Source organism: Parasteatoda tepidariorum, chromosome 8, assembly GCF_982258835.1.
Source record: "Parasteatoda tepidariorum strain Cologne lab strain chromosome 8, Ptep-v5.0, whole genome shotgun sequence".
Lineage (NCBI taxonomy): Eukaryota > Metazoa > Arthropoda > Arachnida > Araneae > Theridiidae > Parasteatoda > Parasteatoda tepidariorum.
In genome coordinates, this window is record NC_141762.1 from 68,710,462 (window position 1) to 68,734,130 (window position 23,669).

Here is a 23,669-nt window from a genome sequence, read left to right on the forward strand (position 1 = left end):
TTCGGGAAAAAATACCTTGCTTTTTGGTGCTTCCATAGAGCCAGAAACAAGGTTAACTTTATTTTATTCTCGTAGTTTTGACCACATTTTTTTTCGAAGGGTAAAAAATATTAAGAATGTATGGACTACTACTTCTGCTTCTTTTAACCACCCACAGAAACAAAAGTATTTAAAGGATTACTTTCTTTTTTAGATTTGTTAAGAAACTCATGCAGTAAAATAACCCTTTTGCAATACTCTTTGATGGTTTATGATTTTTTGTTGTTGATTTTTTTGTGAAATTTCAAGTAGCAAGTTTTTTTTTTATTGAACTCATCTTGAATCTATTTTTTTCCCCGTAGAATCATCTTTAGATACAAGAGCCATTAAGACTTATGTGATCAGGATTTAATTAAAGAAGCAGTAAAATAAAAATTTTGGCATGATGTTGTGTCATTAAAGATAAAATGTAGTGCCAGTGCGAGTAAAATTTTTAATTGTTGGCATCCATTGTTCGATAAACTGTTTGTAAGGAAGTTGGCCAATTGCCTGCTTACTGCCATCATCTGTTGCCATTGTCACAAAAATATTTACAGAAAAAAAATTTGAATTGTTCATGACTTTCAAGAAAAAAATAAAGAGTGTATAAAATGTGTATACACTGTTAGAAGTTTTAAAGCTTGGTGAACCATTATATCGTTTAAATTTCCCCTAGAACCATTATATCCTTCATATTTGTTGCAGTATTAATATAATTCTGCGTTGAACTACATAATCGTACATTTTAAATATAACTTTAGGATATTATGTTTTGTCCAAAGTGGATGGTTAAAGTTAACACCTTGCTCAGGTTGCAACTACCTTGCTCCTAATATGATTGAATTAAATACCTTATTACGGTTGCGAAAAACTTGTTTGCTATTACGGCTAAAGGTGTCAATATTTTGCTTAGTTCAGTTTAGTATTCAGCTTGCTTCCTATTATGGTTGAATAAAACACCTTATTCAGGTTGCAAAAAATTTGCTTCGTATTATGGTTGAATTAGACACCTTATTCTGGTTGCGGGAAACTTCCACCCTATTATGGCTGAAAGTATCAGTGTTTTGTTTCAATTTAAAACCTCATTCCGGTTGCAACAAAATTGCTCCCTTCTGGTAGAATTAAACATTTCACTCAGGTTGCAGAAAAATTGCTTTGTATGATGGTTGAATTAAGCTCTTTAATCAAATTGCAGAAAATTCGCTTCCCTTATCGAATGAACAAAGATTATAACATTATGAATTAAACATTTAATTCAGACATATGAATTAAGCATATGAATTAATGAATTAAACATCTTATTCAGATTGCTGCAAACTTTCTCCGTATTATGGCTCAAGGTGACGTTACAATGCTTTACTTTAACATCGCTTTTAGGTTACAAGAAATTTGCTCATTGTTATAGTTTTTAAATATTATGGCTCAACGTTGAATCAGTTTTTCTGTCAATTTTAGTATCTAACTATAGGGTATGCTAGTAATAAATTAGAACTGAAACAAAACAAAGCACTTAAATGCTTAAAAGTGAGCAGTTTTTCATTTCTAATTTAACAAAAAATATAAAATTTTTGAAATTGAAAGTATGACTATTCTCAACACTCATAACAATCTTAAAACTTTATTTACTTTTGAAATTTGTATTTTTTGACTCGAAGTTTTGTTTCGGCCCGTTTTGTTTAAATTATTAAAAATAAAATTGTAGTTTAGGTAACGAAATTACATTTTTTTCTAAAAAACAGTTGCATCTTTCAGTTTTATATCACGAATTTAAAATTCGATTTCTGTGCCTATTTGAATGCTTTCGTCAATAACCATTCAAAAAAATAAAAATTACATACAATTAAGATAGTTCTGATAAATAAAATTGCTGATTCAAAAACAAATCAAAATAAAATAATAGCTAATTCATAATGAAAAATACGCCCTCCAAATATCGTTGATGATAGTTCTAATCATGGATTCGCCATAAAATCCTTAATTCTCATGTTGTATTCTATTTACCTTTAATCCATTGAACGCCGACAGGGCCGTCTTAATAGCATACAGGGCCCCCGGGCAGCACAAAAATGTTCTAGACCCCTAGAACATACCATAATGTTTAAAAACGAACTAAAATACTTTACATAAAGTAAATAATTTTTAAGATATGATGCAATAATTTCAACAAATTTAGACTATTTTTGATCACCTCAAAAACTCGAATAAAAATTTTTTAAACTATGTATAATTTTTAAAAAAATATATAAGATGCTAAGCTGTTGTAATCCTCAAATAATAAAGTAATTTTCAAAATTATGGAAGTTAATTCATGTAATGAAATTAAATTAAATGGACATAAAGGTATAACAAATTAAAATAAATTCAAAAGATATGAATTATTTTGTCACACTAAATAGTTATTAAAACATCTTTCAATGCCCAAGTACATAAAATGTTCATTGGAACGTTGAAAAATGGATTTCAATTGCTTTTTTAAGTTTTCTTGTTGATAAACTATTCAAATTATTGGTGTTTGCATGATAATTGATCACTATTTGTAGAAAAAAATGCACACTTTATATAATAGAATATATTTATTTTAGAAAATATATAAGGCTAAAATAAATAATAAATATATTTATTTCAGAATATATATATTGTTTATTCTTTGAACACAATTTATAAAAAGTAAGATTCTCAAGGGCCCCTTGAGTGCCTGGGACCCCGGGGAAATGCCCAGGTGTGCCCATGATTAAAGACGGTACTGATCGCCGAACCTTCAATCGAGAAATACTATTAGCTTGCGAAGAAGTTTTGGGTATATAGCGTAACGCTCCGGTTGACTAACTAACCTTGATTCTTGCGCTGAACTAATAAACTAAATGTAAGATTTTTCTTATTTAAAAAATTGGTAGTTACTTCGGTAGAATATGAAAAAGACACGAGAGCTCGAAAGCTTCATAAGTGTGATAACCACAGCCTTGAAGTTTATTCCATGATATCATGCAGGATATCCTGCTATCATGGTGCTATCTTTCGTTACCATGCAAGATATCCTACATAAAACCTGCATGATAATCGCTATCACGCAGGATAACCTGCATGATAACAAGATTTGATCGATCGAAGAATCATTGTAAGGGAAGTAGTTTTGTGAATCTTGTCTTGACATCAATCGTAGAAAAGCATTTTTAATTTAGGAAAATTTTTAATGGCAAAATTTTTGGGTGTGAAAAGAACTTTTTAGCAAAGTAACGTTACATGTTGACATAAACTTTTCACTTACTACACAAATATCACTAGAAACGTAACACTGATCTCCTGAAGCTTGAGATCGGCACCACAAGTGTACTCCATTTTTAGCATCGATCTGAAAAACAAACAGAAGCTATAGCCAAAAAAATTATTTAATAATTTCTTATCGCAGGTTAGAAATCCTATAAAATGTGCAAAAAAATCTGCAGTTTGATAGTTAATGTCGCTGTTTTGGGCTGCTGGTCTGGGATTAATTCTTAAGGGGACGCCGCTACACCACTGGAAAAAAGTTTCGTCGCAAAATCGCTCTTGCCTCCATAACTAAATTAAAGTATAGAAATAGTGAGTCAAACAAACCTAGAGTGAGCCATAAAGTTTTAAATGCTGAAAAAATTTAGAAAATATCAAAATTCAAGCAAATTATCGGAAAAGAATTTCCCAGCTACGCAAGCCTGAGTCATATTTTTTTTCCTTTTGATATTTTGAAATTTTTTTTTCAGTATTTGAGGCATCGAGGCTGATTCTAGGTTAGTCTGAACTCACTTTTTCTGTATTATAAATTTTATATTACTTATGGAGAGAAAAGAGAATTTGAAACGGAAATGGCGTCCTCTTAATGAAGACACGAAGATGATACTAGCGCATGCTTCCATTACGCAATCACTTTTTCAATTAGGGAATGGTGGATGGTAGTAATCACGAGGTCTCGGCAATTTTCTTCCTAACCGCTCAGCCAAGCGTTGATTATTTCTGCCTCTTATCAAACCAGTGTCATTACATTGGAGTGGATTCCAAACTACTAAGACCCGATAGAAGAAAATGAAGGCCAATCAGGCATACAGCTTTTAACATGGAGAATCGAACCTCGGGCCAAGCCGTTGTAAGGGAAAACTCAATCCACTACACAGTCCGGATTACCCATTCGCCAGACTAGGCCATGGCCTAAGGCCCCCAATGATTAGGGGCCCCTTAAAAAAAATTTTGAAAATAAATTTAAAATAATAAGAAAAACAATTATTTTTTTTTAAAAAAAGTCAATTTCAAATGTATATTAATGAAATACGTTTAATGTTTTTACATAATGTATTACATAATTGTAGCATTATGCTTTACATATTTTATTTTACATATTTACATAATTTTTTTTAAAATGTTATGATTATTTTTTAGTTCTAATTTAACAAAATAAAGTAAAATTTAATTTATTATTATTTATTTTAATTTTAAATATGTTTTCTTAAATGAAAAGATATATAAATACTTTTATATTTAAGTAAATAAAAAATATACGAGAAAAAAAATTTAATCTAAAGGCCCCCCCAATTTGAAAGGCCTAGGGCCCCCGTACGCTTAATCCGTCCCTGCCACTACGCCAACTGAGGGATTTCAAAACCTCAGCATAATAATGATTATCAAAGCATTATCGAGTCCCGCAGTAGACTGATCGTTAAGACACGGTTCCCAGCAGATCACAGAAGTCAAGCATCACTGGCTGCGGTCATTGTGCGGGTGGGTGACCACTTGGATCAGTCTGCGTAGGGACCGAGGGTGTGCTGTATGGGTCCACGTTAAACTGTGCAACCGTAAAGTGCTCGACTTAGCGTGCAGGTCGTCGGGCTACCGAAGCGGGGGTGCCATCCCCTCTGCAGAGGATCAAAATTGTGATGGCATGTCTTCGGATCATCCTCAGGGATGTTTCCCAGACCGTCGCCAATAGCCCATTGTGCAGCTCTAGTGTGACGTAAATGAACTACAACAACAACAACAAAGCTTTATCGAATAAATCATCAAAACGTATTTGATTGAGGGAAAAGAAAAGTTAAAAGAAGACTATTATCACCTTCAAGTATCATTTTGCAATTAAACAGGATTTAAAATTCGGTACACCATCTTCCTCAATAGCGATTTAGTTTTTATTTCAATTAAATATTAATTTACGTTAAAGAAACATATTCAATTAATTAATAATATCGATAGAATAATATATTTGAATTATTATGTTTTTATGTCAAACTTTTTAATTGCAGAAATTGCAGAAATTTAAGTCCATAAAAAAGTTATATATTTATTCTCATCCAAAATTACAAACGTTAAAGAAATAGCAAGAACCGTTATTCACTTTACGCGCTTGATCATTTTTAGTAAGCCCATAAGAATAACAAAATTGTAATTTTTGGAAAATTTTTGAAAAAAATTTGAAAAATGAAAAAAAGTTTTTCGATTTTTTTTAATAATTCATAAAACCTTTTTAACGAAATAATTATTTTTAACTAATTTATTTTTTTAAACACTTTCAATCCAACAACTCATTACAAATGTTTTAAGCCATGCTAAAAGAAAGATATTTTTAATGAAAGAAGAAAGTTTAAACCTTCACAAATAGGAGTGGTACCTAAAATCCATAAACAAACAAAAAACAGTTGGACATATGTATATTAAAAATTTTACAAACAATTGTGAAACATGCAAGTAATTTAGTCAAATAAGATATTTTTTAATGAATTATGTTCACAATATTTCTTTTTCATACTGTCCTTGATACAAACAAATTCTAATTACACTTCTTAAATGTGCGAAGATAACGACTTCCAGATGTTTTAAAGATCCATCATAGTCTTTTTTTTCTACTCGACCCTTTCTAATGCTATATTATTCTTTTAGAAGACAGATTGGCAACACTTTGAATAGATATATAAATCATTATTGCCTTATTCAATTGCGTCGTTAATCACTTTTCACTACAATAGAAAATTTTAATTTATCTCGCAATGTACCTAATAGCCTCATCTCGCATTCCTTGTTTCAAAATTGATTAACAACCATTATTAAAAGTCTAAAGTTTTGACAAGTTTTATGAGCGTTTAATCAATTACCCACTTAATTATGTGCAATTCAAGCTGATTTATATGTATACACACACAACAAATCTCTCAAGTATACCCCCTAAGAAAATGTTATTCCTAGTTTTGATCCACTTATTACTGGCAAAATAGTTTTTGTCGATACTGTGGTTTGTACTAAAAAAAACTAATATATCACAATTTTCAAAGATCGAATCACTGCTCTTCCCACTCACCAACCCCTGTCTTTGATAAGTTAAAATTTGTATCTCCCGTCTCAAAATCAATTGAAAACGAATTGAATAAAAAAAAATTCCATTGAAAAAAAATATTACTTAATTTATTTTACATTTTTGCAGACGATAAATATTTCCCTAAGAAAAATTAAAGAAAATTTGAAAGTTAACTTTCATATTCCAGCAATTTTAAACACTAAGTTCCAAACGTAATTAACTCGCGAGTTACGCTTAAGTTTAGGAAATACGTTTAATTGCCTTTATTTAACCCAGAAAATTCCAAGAAGCTTTCATAAATCTGATTTTTCTCAACATGTAAGCAAACGAATATTTAAATTCAAAAAAAATTTCCCTGATCATTAAACAACAGAAAATAATCACTAAAAGGCGAATTTTAGTCAGTCAACATTTTACGAGAGCTATATTAATTATTGACTATATTTAAAATTGCATTTACAGAAAATTGAAAAGTATGAAATTAGAAGTTGAAACTGCTCAATATATAAGGTTATAGTTATTTCAAGCTCACGTAAAATTTAAAATATCTGTATTAGTATTTACGTAAAGTTTGAAATCCGGCATAAGTACTTTATCTTAAATCTTATTCAAAAAAGCAAAAGTATTGCGCAGTTCTGTGTTTTACAATGCATTTATTTAATTTTATTTTCCTAAAATATATAATACTTACACTCCATTTTGGTGTAAAAGATTGCTTTATGACCTTTTCTCCCTCATTTTCATCGTCACAGCTCTTTTTACTGCAAAAATATCGCTATTTAATAATGAAAACATACATATTTAATGAAAACATACATATTAACTTAAAAATTCTTTACAAGACTTATTAAAAAATGTATTCATTTGCAGTCACTGATTGGATAGCCTTTTGCCGATTACTGACTATAATCTCAGAGGAAATTTTTTCAAACTGTAGGTAAATGTAGAAAAAAATCTAGTAAATCATCGCACTGTATGGTAACCGTTAAAAAAAATTCTGTTAAGAAAAGCCATAGTTCTAATTACCCAAACAAAAATATACGGAATTAAAGGCTGATAATTTGGTAATTTTTCCGTTCATATGGTAACGGTTTATCGAAACTTCTGGTTTCTAAAATTATAGTTCTTATTAACACATTTCGTAGAAATTACAATAATGAAAATTAAGTTTAGCCGAAAAATTGGCTTTTATGCCATGCTCTAAGGTATCATAATAAAATTGCTGAATCTTACCGCATTTACCAAATTTTATTATATTTCATCAAATCCTGTTTTACTATTAAATTAAAAATAAATTCTATCAATTATTAATTTTTACCATATTCTGGTTGTTTTGATCTTAAACTTTTTTTCTCAGTGTTTATGGAAATGATTAAAGTAATTAATAATGTTACGAAGTATTAATCATTCACTGAAAGAAAATAGGATTTAAAGGGATTTAAAGGATCATGATTTTCTTTTCTGTATAGAACTAATTATTCACCGATTTTTAAAATCACAAAAAAAAATGCTTTTTTACACATTAAGAATTTGCATTTTGGAATTTCAAATCTCTTTTTTTTTGTAATCAACATAGTAATTATAAACAGTTTGGATGGGGAAAAATTGCAGCCTTTGTTAGTCCCAAGGACCAGAGCACCTAAAAGAATAGGTAGAGGACCGACTTAGCTCTTGGTGGTATCCCATTTAGTCAGGCTCCTACCCTACGAGGACCTGTCCGGCTTGGGAGACCCTACCGGTAGTTAAACTACCGCCGGCATAGCTCCCATGGTTGTCAGTGGAAAAAGTCCTTAAAAACTGTAATAACTTGTAAACAAATTAAAATTTAAGAAAAAATTCACTTTAAGCTTATAAACGAAAATGGCTTTTTCAGAACGTCACATTTCATCTCTGTCATAGCATTTGAAACATGTTTTTTTATTGCAAGTTTAACAATTGATAATCCTTGGAATAATAATCGAATCTTAAATTTGTTTTATTCCCTCGCACTCCTTATGCATTTGATTACATACCCTCTTAATTTTCAGCTTCTAACTCTAATAGTTTTTGTACAAAAAAAATGTTTCGTAAAGAAAAAAATTTATCTAAAAATTCGCAAATTAAATACTTAGAATTGCAATACTATATAAGACGTTCGGAAAAAATCGTATTAAGTTCATGCATAAAAATGGGACTTGTATCATCTCAGACTTCAACTCTGTACACAGTAAAAAATTCCAGATCGAATAACGGTAGAAAATACCGGCACCTGAGTGTGTCATGCATAAAATTAATTTTACCATAAAATATTATACCTTATATTTATAGTATATAAGTTATAATTCGTAAGTTATAAATCGTAAGTTATAATTATTCAACTACAGTTACTCAGTGATTTTACAATAAATATTACTGTAAAAATAAGGTATAAATTTCCATAACATTTTACGGTAAAAAGTACCGACACTCTAAATGCCGATAATTTGATAAAGTTTTTTTTTTTTTTTTTTTTTTTTTTTTTTTGCAATGCAGTTGCATTCCTGGGCCTCTAGTGCGATCCGTATATTATCTTTTAAACAAGTTTAACACTTAGTCATTCCTGAACAAAATACCAAATGTAAAATATTTTTGGTTTATTGTGCGAGTATTTTTCAACACAATTTCGTAATTTCGAGTTAAAAGTATTGTAGTTTTTGCGCAGCAAAATTGAATTTAACATTTTAGTTGAGCAACCTGAACAGCGGCAGAGTCGGTTCTTACCATATTTAATACCGAGAAATAGCGATACGTCTAACGTATTAATTTTATCCAACAGTCAAGATTTGCTAAATTTATGTAATCAATGATTTTTAGTTTAAAGTTGGAAACTCCATCAATTACAGAAAATCCAAGAAATTTTTATTTTATTTTATAAATTTTCATTACATATTCAAAATCTGTTTTATGAATTTATTAAATGTATTTTCAAATTCAATCAAGTAAATTTCACTAATAAACAATAATTAATAACTTCGTAAGGAATTAATAACTTGATAATTTTATTATAAATAGTTTTATAAGGAAGCAAAACTGCAAAAAATTTAAAGAAAAATTTCCTTAAAAGTAAAGCACTCCTGCAGCAGTCAAATATCCCAACTCAAAGGGTTTATGAAGGTGGAAGGTACCCAATTTTGAAATCAATCGTATGATGAAGGCGTAGTGGTCAGCACTACGCATCAATCCCTTTAACTTCCCGGATAGAACTTGTCGATCAGAAGCTAAATAGACTTCATGTCTCCATCAAAGATAGATCCCTAGTTCTGCACGGTGATGGCTCAAAAGTCTTAACCATTGTGTAGATGCTCGCCAAATGTATTTTATTGAAATAAATATTCCTGCGTCTTAATTGCCAGAAAGCAAGAATTTTACATCAAATAAATTTCGTAAAGGGACAATTACACTTTATTTACCAACTCAAAAGCGCTTGTGAAAACTGTCTACTTGTTACTTTTGTTGTTACTAATGCCACTTGCCAATACCGGCTGGTTTACTAGGGGAATCCAAGCAAATCTAAGGTAAAGGGTGCGTTTCTTGCTTTTCAGTGGCACCATCTATGACCAAGAATTCGACTTCAGCCCCCTACATACATCACAGCCCGTTATACAAGGAGGACTCATTCATACAACATTCATTCATCCACATATCGTAATTTTGACATTATCCAGAGAACTATCAATCTCCGATTCAGTACCCCCAGAGATATTGATTTGGTATGGGAACTTGGAGGACTTTGTTACCCTGACATGTTAACGTGCACCAATCACAATTTAATGCATGGAGATTCTTCGGCCGGCAGAATTCGAGCTCACAACCTCACGAGCACGAGCCCAATGTGAATGCCAGTGAGCTCGCCTAACGAGCCGGCTCACTGGCCTACTTACATGTCTAAACTAAATATATACATTTAGCTTATTTTTTATTTTATTTAAATGATTTAAACATTGAAAATTAATTTTGTGAATATCAAAGGAGAGTTTTAATCAAAATAAAGTCGCAGATAAAATTACTAGACCATCTTTTTAAAGTATTAACAGCTTTTAAAATTTACTATTATTGCTTCAGTTTTAAAAATTTGTAATTTTTTGTTATTCAAAATTTTACTCCTTATTCGCTATGTGCGTTCCTATTTTGATGTCAACTTTGTCATTGGGGTCAAATGAAAAATAGTCGTATAAAGGTTTAAGTATATAAATAAAAAAAAATGTTTCAAAATAATTTATTTAACTACAATTAACAGGAGTCTGCTAATTGTGTTATAAAAAAAGAAATTTGAGCAAAAATAATCTAATTTATTTTATTATATGATAATTTATTTTGTATAAAATGCATGATCTTTACCCAACTAAGCAATGAATAGAGAATTAAAATTATAATTGGAATACTATTAAAGCATAATATATTTTTTAAAAACTTAGGAGGACACCTTAAGATTAGATTTTTAGCATTGGAGGCCAGTAAAAACCAGTTATCAGGTTGATCAGTATAAAGTATCAGTAAATAAATATATTTTAAAAAAATTTTAAAAAAGTAACAACAAATTCTTGTAATTCTTTTAAGTAATTCTTGTGAAAAAAAAAACATTAATTAGGCATTTGTTTCAACGCTTTCAAATTTCTTTTAAGAAAAATGTATTAAATATCATCTAATAACAAGGAATAGGTATTGAAAAAATTCAAATATATTTTCATATTTATTAAGATATAAATATTTTCTAAAGCTTATAGCGACGTCATTCTTTCAGGTTTGCTTCATTAGGAGAAGGTAAAAACAATTATCACTTCAATCAGTATAAAGTGCTAGCATAAAATTATATCTATAAACATTTTTCGAAAACTTTTCTTAAATTACACTTCTTAAACATGTGCTTTTAAAAAAATAAATAAAACCAGCCAAAATCAGCTTTGTATTTGCATTAGCATGGAAACCTTCATATTATTTAAAAAAAGGGGTATCATATCTATTTAACAAGCAAATAATATGGAAAAAATTAAAATGTATTTTGATATTAATTAATGTATAAAAGAAATTCTAAGACTTACGGGGAGGCCATTATCTCAAGTTTGCAGTTGCGGGTATGAGCAACAATAAAGTCAGGAAATATTTAACATTTCAAAGGCTTCTCTTGGAACAGTTACATTTTTACCCTTTACATTTGTCTCTGTCTTAATAAGGATTCTTTATAAAATACATACGGTGACGACAATGACAAAGCGTAATTTTTTCAGTAAGTGTTTCATTACTTAAACATAAAAAACTTTATTGTTTTTAGAAATGTCATTTAATTTTAATTTTGATTTAAACTAATTGAACTTATTCCCTAATGTTCAGTTAAGAGAAATAAAAATTATGAAGAAAGCTCGTGAATCTTAGTATTTCATCCGTTATCAGAAAATGTCGAAAACACTATTTAAAATTGTTTTTTTACACAAATTTGCTACGATTTCACATTTTTCAAGGAGATTTGTGGCGAATTTCCGTATATTAAAAAAAATGAACTGAAATGTCATAAATTTAAACTCATATTTCTTTTTAGAACATCAGAGGAATATTTTGAAATGCGAAACAAAATATATCTTTGTATTTTAGTATAATTATTTTTGACATTTTAATATTTCGTAAACTTTCTAAAAAGTGCCTAACATATACTTATCAAAACATGATATCTAAGTCCTTTATATTAGAACATGTACTTAAATTTACAATAAGCAACAAACTTTTTTTTGTACGATTACTTTTACAAAATGACTTAATGTTCTTTTACTAAAAAAGCAAAATTACTTTGCTTTCTTTCAAATGTTTTTCATTTAAATACTTTTTTTACTACGTCAAATTAAATTCTCGATTTATAGTTATAAGTCATCAGTGTAAAAAATTATCTAAATATTTTTTTTTATAAAAACAGCTGAAAGTATCTAATAACTTCGATAAACTCAAGTTTTTACGAATTTTTTTGTGTTGCCGTTATTTATAGAAATAATGTGAATTTATAAAATTATAATTTTTAACTTACAAACGTCATTTAAAAACTTAAAAAGCATTAAAATAAAATTGATCATTTTTTAAATGGTCAATTCCTGAATATTAAATAATGAGGAATTGACCTGAAATAATGTTCTTGATTGCGTTATGAATTGCTGTTAAGAATAACCAAATTTCACATTACTTAAAAAAAAGTTTTATTTTGTTAAAATTTTGTTGTTGTTTCAAACAATATTTATTGCTGTAACAATTCTTTTCTAAAATTTCGAAAAGTAACCTAATAATCTAAAGTTAAAAAATTCATTAAATTTTTTTATATGTTGCAATAAATACATTTAAGTTTTAATGTCGAATATTTAATTTTTCGAAAGGGAGACAGGGCTTTTAATTTTTAGAATTTTTAAAACTTAATAATCTAATACATTAACATTAAAAATATGACATGTACGATATTATGTTTATGTTATCTTTTCCTCAATACTTTTAACAGAAACTGATATCAACTTCTACTTAGAACAGAATGCAAATCTCTACTTCATTCTCTGCCACGAGCTTCACTCATCCAAATATATATCACCCAGCGCTTCGCATGCTTGGCGAGAGAAAAAAGGGTATCCAATACACAAACAAAAGCGCCAGCGCACCCAATTTCCAATCCCATTGTATCTTTTTCCGAAGACAATCCAAAAGTCCATTCAACAGCTTAAAATGCAAGCAACAAAGAGAAAGGGAAATCAGAATAAATAAAATAAAAAAAAGGCGAAGGGAAAAGTCCTGTTCCTCTGGAGACAGGCCAAAGCGTGTGAAAATATATTTAGAACGACATCAAAAATATCCTTTCTCTTCCGTGGGCTGAATTTTGGTAACTAAATTCGACGCCAGGTCCCCGATCCATTCCTTGATGCATTTGAAATAAGAAAAAGGGTTTCTGCATCTGGCGGTGGTGGTTAAGCCCTGTATTGATGTCGGTGTCTCGCCTGCCTGTGTCAAAATTTTCCCGATGATGCCATGCGTGGATGAAAACTACCTATGGAGTCTATGTTCTTAAATCTTGGCTTAAGATCAATTTTACCTACAAACATATCCAGCGATGAGATAGATTCTTCGAAATTAGTTCCTGAAATAAGTGTGTACGACACTCATTTTTAATTTCTGGTAATAAAGCATTCCATCATTCTTTGTGCTCTTAAAACTTCTGCAAGTATATTCTCAATGGTGTTGCAGAGTCAAGGATTAATCAATGGATTTATAGTTCGATCGAACGCAATTGTGAACAAGCATGTGAAATTCCAAGTAAAGGTCTAAGTGTATCAGGATACGTTGTATATCAGTTGTTGATCAGTGTAGAGCGTTGTTAACAAATGCATTATTACGATTAGTGTTTTCTGCACGATAAATATTAGGAAGAAATGACTAGTGAAAGCTTCAAATCTTTAACCAAATTACAAAAATTTTATCGCCGACGAAAAAGATGAACGTGTGCATTAATTTTTATTATTTATTCAGTTTGTATATATGTGTGGTGCCTTGAGTTATTTTAAATGAAAGCTTGTTTTTCTGCTGTATTATTACTCACATACAGTGTATGTCTCCAAATAGCAGTGGTGCAGTTAACTGTCGAGGAGACATTTCGATACGCAATCCAAAAAGTTTATCAGTAAAACATCAACCGACAGACATATCGATGAAACGAGCCGGACCGTCGGGAGCTGGGAGTACCATACCCTTAGCCACCGAAAGGTCCGAATTCGAAGATTTTATGAACGCTTATCGTCCAAACTTGGAGACAGCGAGAAGAGAATTTGAACCTCAACCAAAACCTGCAGAAGAATCAAAGGTTGATTTTGGGCGATCTATTAAAAAATTAATGAAGCGTCCAACTAATTCACCGAGTACCCAGAAAAGTATTCGTAAAGAGGGTTTTACCAGGACACCGACGCTAGCTATCCCTAATCACCCAGAACGCGAAAGAAGTGTGACTAGCGATGGGAAGCCAATGTCTGAGAAAAAGACTAAAAGGCCATTATCAGCCACTATTGAAACCTTTGCACCTCCAGCTTCTGCACCAGGGCCAACAACCCTTCAGCCTCCTAATGCAATTCTTCCAAAAACAGAAATAACACCACCGCCGTCCCCATTGCCGCCACCTCCACCCAAGGCCCCCAAACCACCAGTGAAATCACCAAAAAATGGACTAGAAGACCTCCCGAAAGCATTGCCTGAAAGTGCGCCTGTACTTCCTGCAAGTGTTCCTCCACCCTTAGTGCCAGTATCCATTCCAGCCCATGTAAAAAAGAAAGTGTCAATACAAGAAGATAAACGGAGGTCAGGAACCGACGTTTTCGGTGACGCGTTCTGCCTAATTATAACTGGCAATAACATTGGCCGCTTTTTACCATCACGCCACGTGAGTATTAAAAAAAATGAACATTCGTATTTTTATATTAGTTTTTTTTTTAAGAAAATTGTTTAGAGGAATATGGACTCTTAAATAGTTTTAAAACTTCATGTAAGACAATCTAGGATTTCATCATTTAATCTAGATGAAACGAAATTATATTAGAAAAGTATTATAGAAAAGAGCAATATTTAATATTTTACTGAGTTTAATATTTAACCGATACTTTTATTATATAAAATCTGACAATTTGAACAGTATTTAATAATCTGAAATATTTTAGCTGATCAGTTGAATATTGTATATTATTTAGCAGTTTTTTTATTTTTATTTCTTCTTAGTTATTTAACATGAAAGCTCATAATTTATTGTTGATTTGAATTAAAACCTAATAATGTCCTTAACTATAAATTTGTTTAAAATTAAAACTGATTTGAATTTGGCATCAATAACCTTATTTTAATAGAATATTTAAACATTAGGTCAATTTTATTAACAAATTTTAAATTTTTTCTTAGCTATTTAATATTAAAATTCATAGTTTATTAGTGATTTGAATTAAAGCCTTATAATGGTTTGATTCCGTAAAAAAAAATAGCTATAAATTTGTTTAAAGTTAAGAATTATTTGAATTCAGTTTCAGTAATAGGATATTTCATCATCCGGTCGATTTTATTGACACTGAATATTAACAATATTACTGAAAACATTTCTAAAACATCATTTGATTAAAATAAATCATTTGATTAAAACATTATTTGATTAAAATTAAAGACTCCATATTGACATTTTTAAGAATCTTATACTGTCTAGCCAATAATTTTATTATTTTTCTTCGATTAAAAAAATTAACTTGCAATATATTGAATATATGCCACCAAATAATTAAAAAAATCTGTAAGTCTGTTTAAGAATTAAACCATTGGAATTAAATAGACTTTGAATTTAATATTGATTGCGCATTTTTTTAAAATACTAAGGGGATAAGACCCATGTTGTTTCATGGGATATTTATTTTAAGGATAGTTGAAATTATTAACTTATATTATGTACTAATAAGAATTATGCTTGATTATGCTTGTCCAACCCTATAATAATAGAAGATTTACTTTCAGTTTTTTACATTTATTTCAATAAATTCTATAAAAAGTATTATTTGATAAGTTTAGAGGTGTTTACTTCATGCGAATTTTCATACTTAGCAATGTGATTTACAGCTTACAGAGGTTTGCAAGTCCAACAATAAATTACGAACGGAAACAAGTATTTTTGAACACTTTATGCCAGAAAATCAAGTAATAAGCTTGCAATTGGTATCGATTACTTATTTTGTTATTTTAAATAACTGCATGTAATTTCGTAAACCTAACTTAAATATTAATGAAGATATGGGCCTTTTTATAAAAAAATTTTTTAGCCTTGTGTTCTTTGCTATAACTTTAAAAGTACCCAATGGAAATAAACAAAACTTTTTGAACAATTTAAAATTAATTTTGAAATTATTGATTTAAGATTTTGAAAAAAAATCGTTAAAAACAGCGCATGATGTAAGCATTAAAGATAATTCTTTTAAACTACGCAATCGTAGTAAAAATTCAAAAAGTTTTTTCATAATTTTGTAGTGAATCACATTTGGTAACTAGTGAAAAAAGTTTGATTTGATTATCTTAAAAATTGTAAAAGTTACAAACAATTTTCCAAGTAGTTTTTGTACTTCTTAAAAAGGAAGCGCAAAATGATCCGGGATTTTCTACAAAAATTTCTTTTGTATCATAAGACAAAATTTAATAAGAGATGATAATACCTTACAATAATCGTTCGGAAACCAAAATGTGATGGTATAAGGGAAGAAAACACGCGAAAGAAAACATATTTTTATGAGAGATGTTCCCCACATGGTTTCATTTTTGATAAATCTTGTTTAGTAGTACAAAATGAAATTTGTGGCAAACCCCTAATCATTTTGAGCTTTCTCTTAAACAGTGCGAAAATTACTTAGAAAATTATTTATTTATTTAAATTATTAAGATATTAAAATCCAACCTTTTCATTACTTGCCAAATACGATTTAATTCAAAATTATAAAGGTAAAAAATAAAATTTTTTATGCTCATGCGCAGAATAAAAGAACTACTTTAAATACTCACATCTTGCACAGTTTTGAATGATTTTTTTTAAATTTTAAATCAATAATCTCGTAATTAATTTTGAACTGCTACAAAGATTTTGTTTAATTCCATTAAGTCTTTTTAAAGTTATAGCCAAAAATGTAAGACAAAAAAATTATTCTTTTAATAAAAATGTCCATATCTCTATAAATATGTGTATTAGATTTACGAAATTTCATGTAGTTAGTTATTAAAAATTACAACTTAAGTAATCGATACAAGTTACAATCTTATTGTTTGATTTTCTGACAATGGGTGTTTAAAAATACTTGTTTTCTTTCGTTATTCATTGTAGGTCTCCTAAACCTCTGAAAGTTTTAAATCTTACCGCTAAGTTTGAAAAATAGCATAAAATAAACATCTCTAAAATTGAAAATAATCTTTAAGTATTTCTTGAGAAATTTAAAACAGTATCAAAGGAAGTCCATTATTGTAAAGTAGTGTATTTCCCTTATGATTTTATTAAGACCCATTAGTAAGCATACTATTTTTCTAAGTAATCATTCATTTAAATAACATTTAAAATTAAAAGTATAGCAAATTTAGTGAGTTTACAACCGTAATTTAATATTTTCGCTTACCAAATGGACTGATGTATTAAATAAAACTAGGAGGCTCCGCCCCCTGCTCGCTGCGCTCGCTCGCCAATGAACACAATGTTCTAGCACAAAGACATAGTATATTATCATCAAAGACATAGTATTTTATCATCAAAGGCATAGTATTGTACTTATGTAGAAGAATTCTATCAATGTTCCTATTGGCTTTTAAAAAAGTATATTAGCTTTTAAAAAAATATATTATCTAGATTGTACATGGTGAAAAAATCAAAACGTTGGCTAAATGAGAAACATATTAGCAAAATAAATTATCAAATATTGCAGTTACTCGCCTAAATTCAACTAAATGTTTATAATAAATTAGTTAATGCTAGAAATTCTGAAAGTTTTAGAAAAAAATTTTATTATTTAAAAATATAAACTTTACCCTAACTTTTCCTTGTGAGATAATAACCCTCAAAAAGTCTTTCATTTTCAAGAACACAAAAATTTGTTTTATCGCCAAATGAAATATTTTTTGGTGATCAGCATTATTGATTTGCCAGAAGAATTTCTTTCTTTGGCCCAGAAGTAAGCATTACAATAACTACATTGTTCCGTCGTTGAGCCAATATTATACTCTTCGACATCTACTGTTACATCTTGAACACTTATTATTGCACTTGATCTCTGCAATCTACGTCTTTCATAACATTCCTCAACACTTTCTTGGGCTCTTCGAACACGTTCTCTTTCTTTACGTTTAAAAGCCCTAGCAGCTTCACTAATATTCTGCATTTTAAAGCGTGAAAATTCAATGCATAAATAAACGCGAAATATAAAAAAATTCAACGCATTCAATACAAACACTTAGACGTTTTTTAGACGTTTAGGTAGCTCCCAGTAGAAAAATATCAATTCAACAGCGGCCTTTTAAAGTATTCTCACTTTAATTAATTAATTAATTCCTAATTGAGTTTAAATTAAATATTATCATGTTTTAAGGCCATGAATCTGAATTGAACAACCTGATAATGCTCACTCTGGTTATTGTTTCCGTTTTTAAAAGCGCTATATGTTGAGCCACCTCTTCCAGATTTGCCATGTGACATTTTTAGCAGCAATCATTGGTTGATTTTCTAACGTTGCCATTCGGGGAGTTGTAATGAAGCTTTTTTTTGGTGCCGTGTAAGAGAAATATATATATAGAATTTTGCGTATGCATCGCATTGCGCATGAAGCTGATTGTTAAGTTCTGAATAATTTAAGAAATATCCTTTATATTAATGTAATTTTACACAAGAAATAATATATGTAAAGTGGCTAGTAAGATTAGACTCCGATTTAAGTAACTTTGTCTTAAAATGCAGTCTACAAAACAAAAAACAATTCTTTTAGTTTCTAACTCGTAATTTCGAAAACAATCAAAATCATATACGTAATAATAGCAGTGTAGGTAAAAATTAAAATTAAAATGTTCAATATTTAAAGTAAATATGTTTTTTTATATAAATATATATCAATAGGATATTTTAACATTTTATAAACGTTATGATGAATAAAACTGCCGAGATAATATATGCATTAAGTTCTCTGTCAATGATCTGGAATGCTAATCTACGCTGTGATTGATAACTGTTTATTATAAATAATATGTAAAACAAACAATTTAATCGCAATTTAAACGTTTAATTAAGCAAAGCAATTTGTTACCCAAAATGTTTTTAGTTAAAATTTATTTAGTAATTTGAGTTTTACATTATATTTCAATTAATATAAATCTTTTATGTCTAAATTTATTCATGAGCATTCTGTTTGTTTATATCTGCACAAAATTATACTACAATACAAATACGTAAACAAAATAAAAATTTTAATGCATGAACAAACATTTATTAAAATAATACGTAAAATAAACTCAAATTGTTTGGAAATCGGTAAAGTCAATACTCTTTATAAGTATATTTTACGTAATACTGACGGAATGATACTTCCTTTGAGATAGTTGGCAAAAAAGTTTTAATACATTTTACGTAACGTTAACGGAATGGATTTAGCAACTACTTTTGGTAAGACTGTTTCGTACATTTTAAGAAAGAATGACACAGAAATTTACTATTTACATTTAGTAAAAATGCTTCTGTGTATTCTAAGTATTAATGACGAAGAAAGTTTACCATTTAAATTTTGATAAGAAAGTTTTCTTATATTTTGCGTGTAAATGCTGACGTAACCATTTAAACTTCGGTAAAAAGCTTCCGTATATTGTATGTAACATTTATAAAATAAATTTAAAATTTTATTATGGTACAAATATTTTGATATACTGTGCGTATTATTGACGAAGTGAATTTACTATTTAGATTTAGTAAAAATGTATCTGTGTATGCCATGTATTATTGGAGTAGCCAGTTTACCCTTTAAATTTTGGTAAGAAAGTTGACGCGCATTTTACGTCATAATGTTGATGTATATTTTAGCATTTAGATTTTGGCAAAAAGCTTCCGCATATTGTATATAACATTGACAAAATAAATTTACCATTTTATTTCGGTGAGAATACTTTTGTATATTTTACGCAATTTTGACAAAGTGAATTAACTATTTAGATTTAATAAAAAAGCTCTTGTGTTTTTTGCGTATTATTGATAAAATAAATGTACCATTACAATTTCGGTTAAAAAAAAACTGTTCGATTGTTCAGTATTAGAAAATCAGAGTCGTCTTTTGCTATGATGATTGAGAACATACGTATACGACTGGAGCGGTAAAGGAAATTAGATGGTTTAAAATAGATATGCAGCAACTTACATTAATTTGATTTCAGATACACGGTAGCTATTGTAGAAAATAAAAATGTTAGATGTTGCTGATAACAAAAATTTAAAAATATTTTTTGATTTTTAAAAAATACTGATTGATGAATTTTGCTATGATACTTATTTCTTTCCATATTAAAAAACCGTGAGCCCCACCGTAGTTGTTTTGGGTGTCAGACTTCACTTTACATCTTTTTTTGCAGCGCAAAAAAGAGATGTAACTTAAAAAACGAAATTAACTTTAAACTTGAATTTGCAAAGGGCTCTACAAAAATATATAACTAGTGAGGTGGAATAAAATTTAAAATTGAGTAATTAGTTCAAGAATAACAGGAAGTTCAATAATAACAGTTCAAGCTGTTAACAATTTAGTTAAGTTGCATTCCAGCAGGTTGGACATGAAATTTGATTTGCTGAAAGTTCTAGTTTTATTTATAAACATATCATTATTTTTTTGGAATTCAAGTTTGTTTGAACGTTATCGCAATTTTAAGTGTTTTTATAGCAAACTTTTTCGAACTTCTTTTGTTTTAAAAAAGCACAATGGAACCATAGTTATTGAGAGTCTTATTTATCTTTCTTATTTATCTTTCTTAGTAATTTTATATTCTTGCGTTTGTGTTGAAGTCTAAAGTAACAAAAGGCAAAAAGAAAAAACTGATGTGAAAAAAACGAAAAAAAAAACAAAAAAAAAACAACAACAAAACAGCTTAATAGATATAATAGCTTGTGAGATATAACAGCTTAACATCTATATACATATTTCTCTTACACGGCGACAAAAAAAGCCTTATTACAACTCCCCGAATGGCAACGCTAGAAAATCGACCAATGATTGCCGCTAAAAATGTCACATGCCAAATCTAGTTGAGGTGACTAAACATATAGCGCTTTTAAAACCGGAAACTGAAGTAACCAGAGTGTAAAATATTATGTGCTTATGCGTATCGTATTTTTTGTTAAATAATTTATTTATTATATATTAGTTTATAGATGGTAACGAGAAGAGTTTTGTGGTTGCCATGGTGACTAGCTAGAATGTAAATTGTTTTTTTGAGTGAGTGTGAGATTTGTTTTTTGGAGCTTCGAAGCTGTAATTTTATTGTTTAGTTAATAAATCTTCCTTTTATATTAAACGTGATAGTAGTTTCCTTAATTATTTGATTCGAAGTCTTTTGAGTTTTATTTCAGGTCAGTTTATTTTGTATTTTTTGACAAGAGAGAGCATTTTGTTTATGCAGGTTTTTCCATTGCAATTCACTTATTTCAATTTTTAATAGACTTAATTATAACCAAAACTTTAACCTTTATAAAGAGATATCAGTTTTAGAAATTTTATCTTAAGATTTTACACTATAGCACATTTCTAATATGTTTAACGAATTACGCGTCATTTATTTGAATTCAAATTTATTTTAATGACTTAGTATTTACTAAAAAGATGTATTTTTTTTTTTAAAAAAAGTTGTTATATGGATTTGAATGATTGTTTTGAATTCTTAGAATTTTGTGCATTTGCAATGTATCTAAGTTAGCAGCGAGCGAAGCGAGCTTGTTTTGCGAAGCAAACCATACAAGAATGCGTAGCAATTTTTGGGGGTTGGCGAGCGTTAGCGAGCAGGGGGCGCAACCCACTAGTTCATATTAATTGTTTTTAAGAATATAAGAAACCGAGCTCAAGGAAGATAAAAATCATTTCCTATTTCAATTGGTATTATGATGTAAGGTTTTTGTTATGTATCATTAACGAATGAAGCCACTACACTTTTTTTTTCTCATTATTTCGCACACGCTACATTAGTAAGCTTAATTTTTTTGATATAGTTTACTATTTTTCGAATCCCCACTGAGAAAAAACAATATGGCCAAAGCTGCTAAAATATGTTTCTGGCTCTATGGGAGCATCAAAAAGCTCGATAATTTTTACCGAAACACTTTGGTAATGATTTTGGTAAAATAAACAATAAAATATAATTTTATAATATGTGATAAAATTTGGCTAATGTAGTAAAATTTTATAACTTTAACGTGATACCATAGAGCACTGCAAAAATTAAAAATTTTCGTTCATTATCAAATTTATTTTTGAGCTTTGTATTATTTACTAAAAGTGTGGTAATAAGAACTGTATTTTTGAAACTCAGAAGTTTCAGCAAATAACATTTTATTGTTAATTTTACCAAATTCATTACCAAATCTCTTCGATAAAAGTTAACGAACTTTTTGGTGTTTCCTTAGAGCCAAAAACATGGTAAATTTCTTATATTTTGATAGTCTCTCAGTCGGTCAAAATATAAAAATTACCAAATTAATGGTTTAAATACCGCATATTTCAGTTTTATTAACCAGAATTAAGTGTTTTTTTAAACAGAAATATCATTACGAAACAGTGTGGTAATTGGTCTAGAATTTTTTTCTTCGTACAAGCAATCATTTATTTCGTTACGATTAACAGATTATCAAAGCGTGCTTGCATAAAATTATAAGAAAATTTTATTTTATTCACAAAATGATTCTAGCTTTTTTTTAAAAAAATATTGACTTTAAGAGAACGACGAGGAATGAGAACTAATCGTCTGGTACTAATCGACTCATTCATTTATTATCATTAATTATTGGTTATCAATATTCAATGGTGAGTGAAGTCGCCGAGTTTTAGTCATTAAAAAACTATATCCACGTCATTAAAATAATACTGAATAATTTGTTTTTGTATTTGTATAGCCTCTTTGTATTTTTTTTTATCATTTTAAAAGCATTTTATAAAACTCTGAAAATATATTATTGGTAAAATTTAAATTTAATGTGTTTTTCTGAAAACGCCTGAAGATATTTCTGTAAAAAGTGGGATTCTAATTTCCTTTCCTAAATGCACTCAATATATGACGAAAGGTTAAAAGAAAAAATTTTAACTAAGTCATATGAATTTTAAGATGTGAAATTTTATCTTAAAAGCCCCAGGCAAGGATTATCAATATGGTTTAGAAAATTTATTTTCAAAAATAGGCACAGAATCTTAATCATATCAAACCTGAGGCATTCTGACGGCAAAATAAAATTCTTTGCTCGGCGTTTTTAAGAAAGAAAATTCTTTCGTGTGTTATGAAAGCTCTTTGAATCTTAACTATAACTTTCTACGACATATGATTAAAAATATCTACAGATAAAATTTCAATTTGAGTCTTTTTTCTTTGCGGAATATATTTTTACCTGTGTGAAGATTACAGATTAAATCATGTCTAAAAATGTTAGAAATATTAATATTAAATTTAATAAATAAATGCCCAACGTTCTGTTTGAGATACGCAGAAATTTCCTGATTCAAAATGTGCGTTAACATATTTTTCGTAATAAAGCTGGCATTAAATTGTTCATTTAGGGTTTCTTGATGTAATTGGAGGGAAAAATCGGCTTTTAAATTTA

At 29.0% G+C, this 23,669-nt stretch overlaps 2 protein-coding genes across 4 annotated transcripts in view; one reads left to right on the forward strand and one right to left on the reverse strand.

Moving 5' to 3' along the window:
• Positions 1-11,460, reverse strand: part of LOC147806257 (eye-specific diacylglycerol kinase-like) — a 98,433-nt gene extending 86,973 nt beyond the window's left edge. Inside the window, exons 1-4 of one of the 2 annotated variants that reach the window (XM_087169048.1) lie at positions 11,383-11,452; positions 7,017-7,086; positions 3,284-3,367; positions 2,020-2,097 (exon numbers count right to left, since the gene is read on the reverse strand). In XM_087169048.1, coding sequence (XP_087025174.1) covers positions 2,020-2,097; positions 3,284-3,367; positions 7,017-7,086; positions 11,383-11,393 — 243 coding nt within the window. In that variant the 5' untranslated portion in view covers positions 11,394-11,452. Of the gene's footprint in view, positions 1-2,019; positions 2,098-3,283; positions 3,368-7,016; positions 7,087-11,382 lie in introns of both variants that reach the window. The other variant, XM_087169050.1, reaches the window with a different exon arrangement.
• Positions 11,461-13,228: 1,768 nt separating this feature from the next.
• Positions 13,229-23,669, forward strand: part of LOC147806258 (uncharacterized) — a 43,026-nt gene continuing 32,585 nt past the window's right edge. For both annotated transcript variants that reach the window (XM_087169051.1, XM_087169052.1), the window contains exon 1: positions 13,229-14,729. In XM_087169051.1, the coding sequence (XP_087025177.1) occupies positions 13,908-14,729 (822 nt within the window). In that variant the 5' untranslated portion in view covers positions 13,229-13,907. The remainder of the gene's footprint in view (positions 14,730-23,669) is intronic.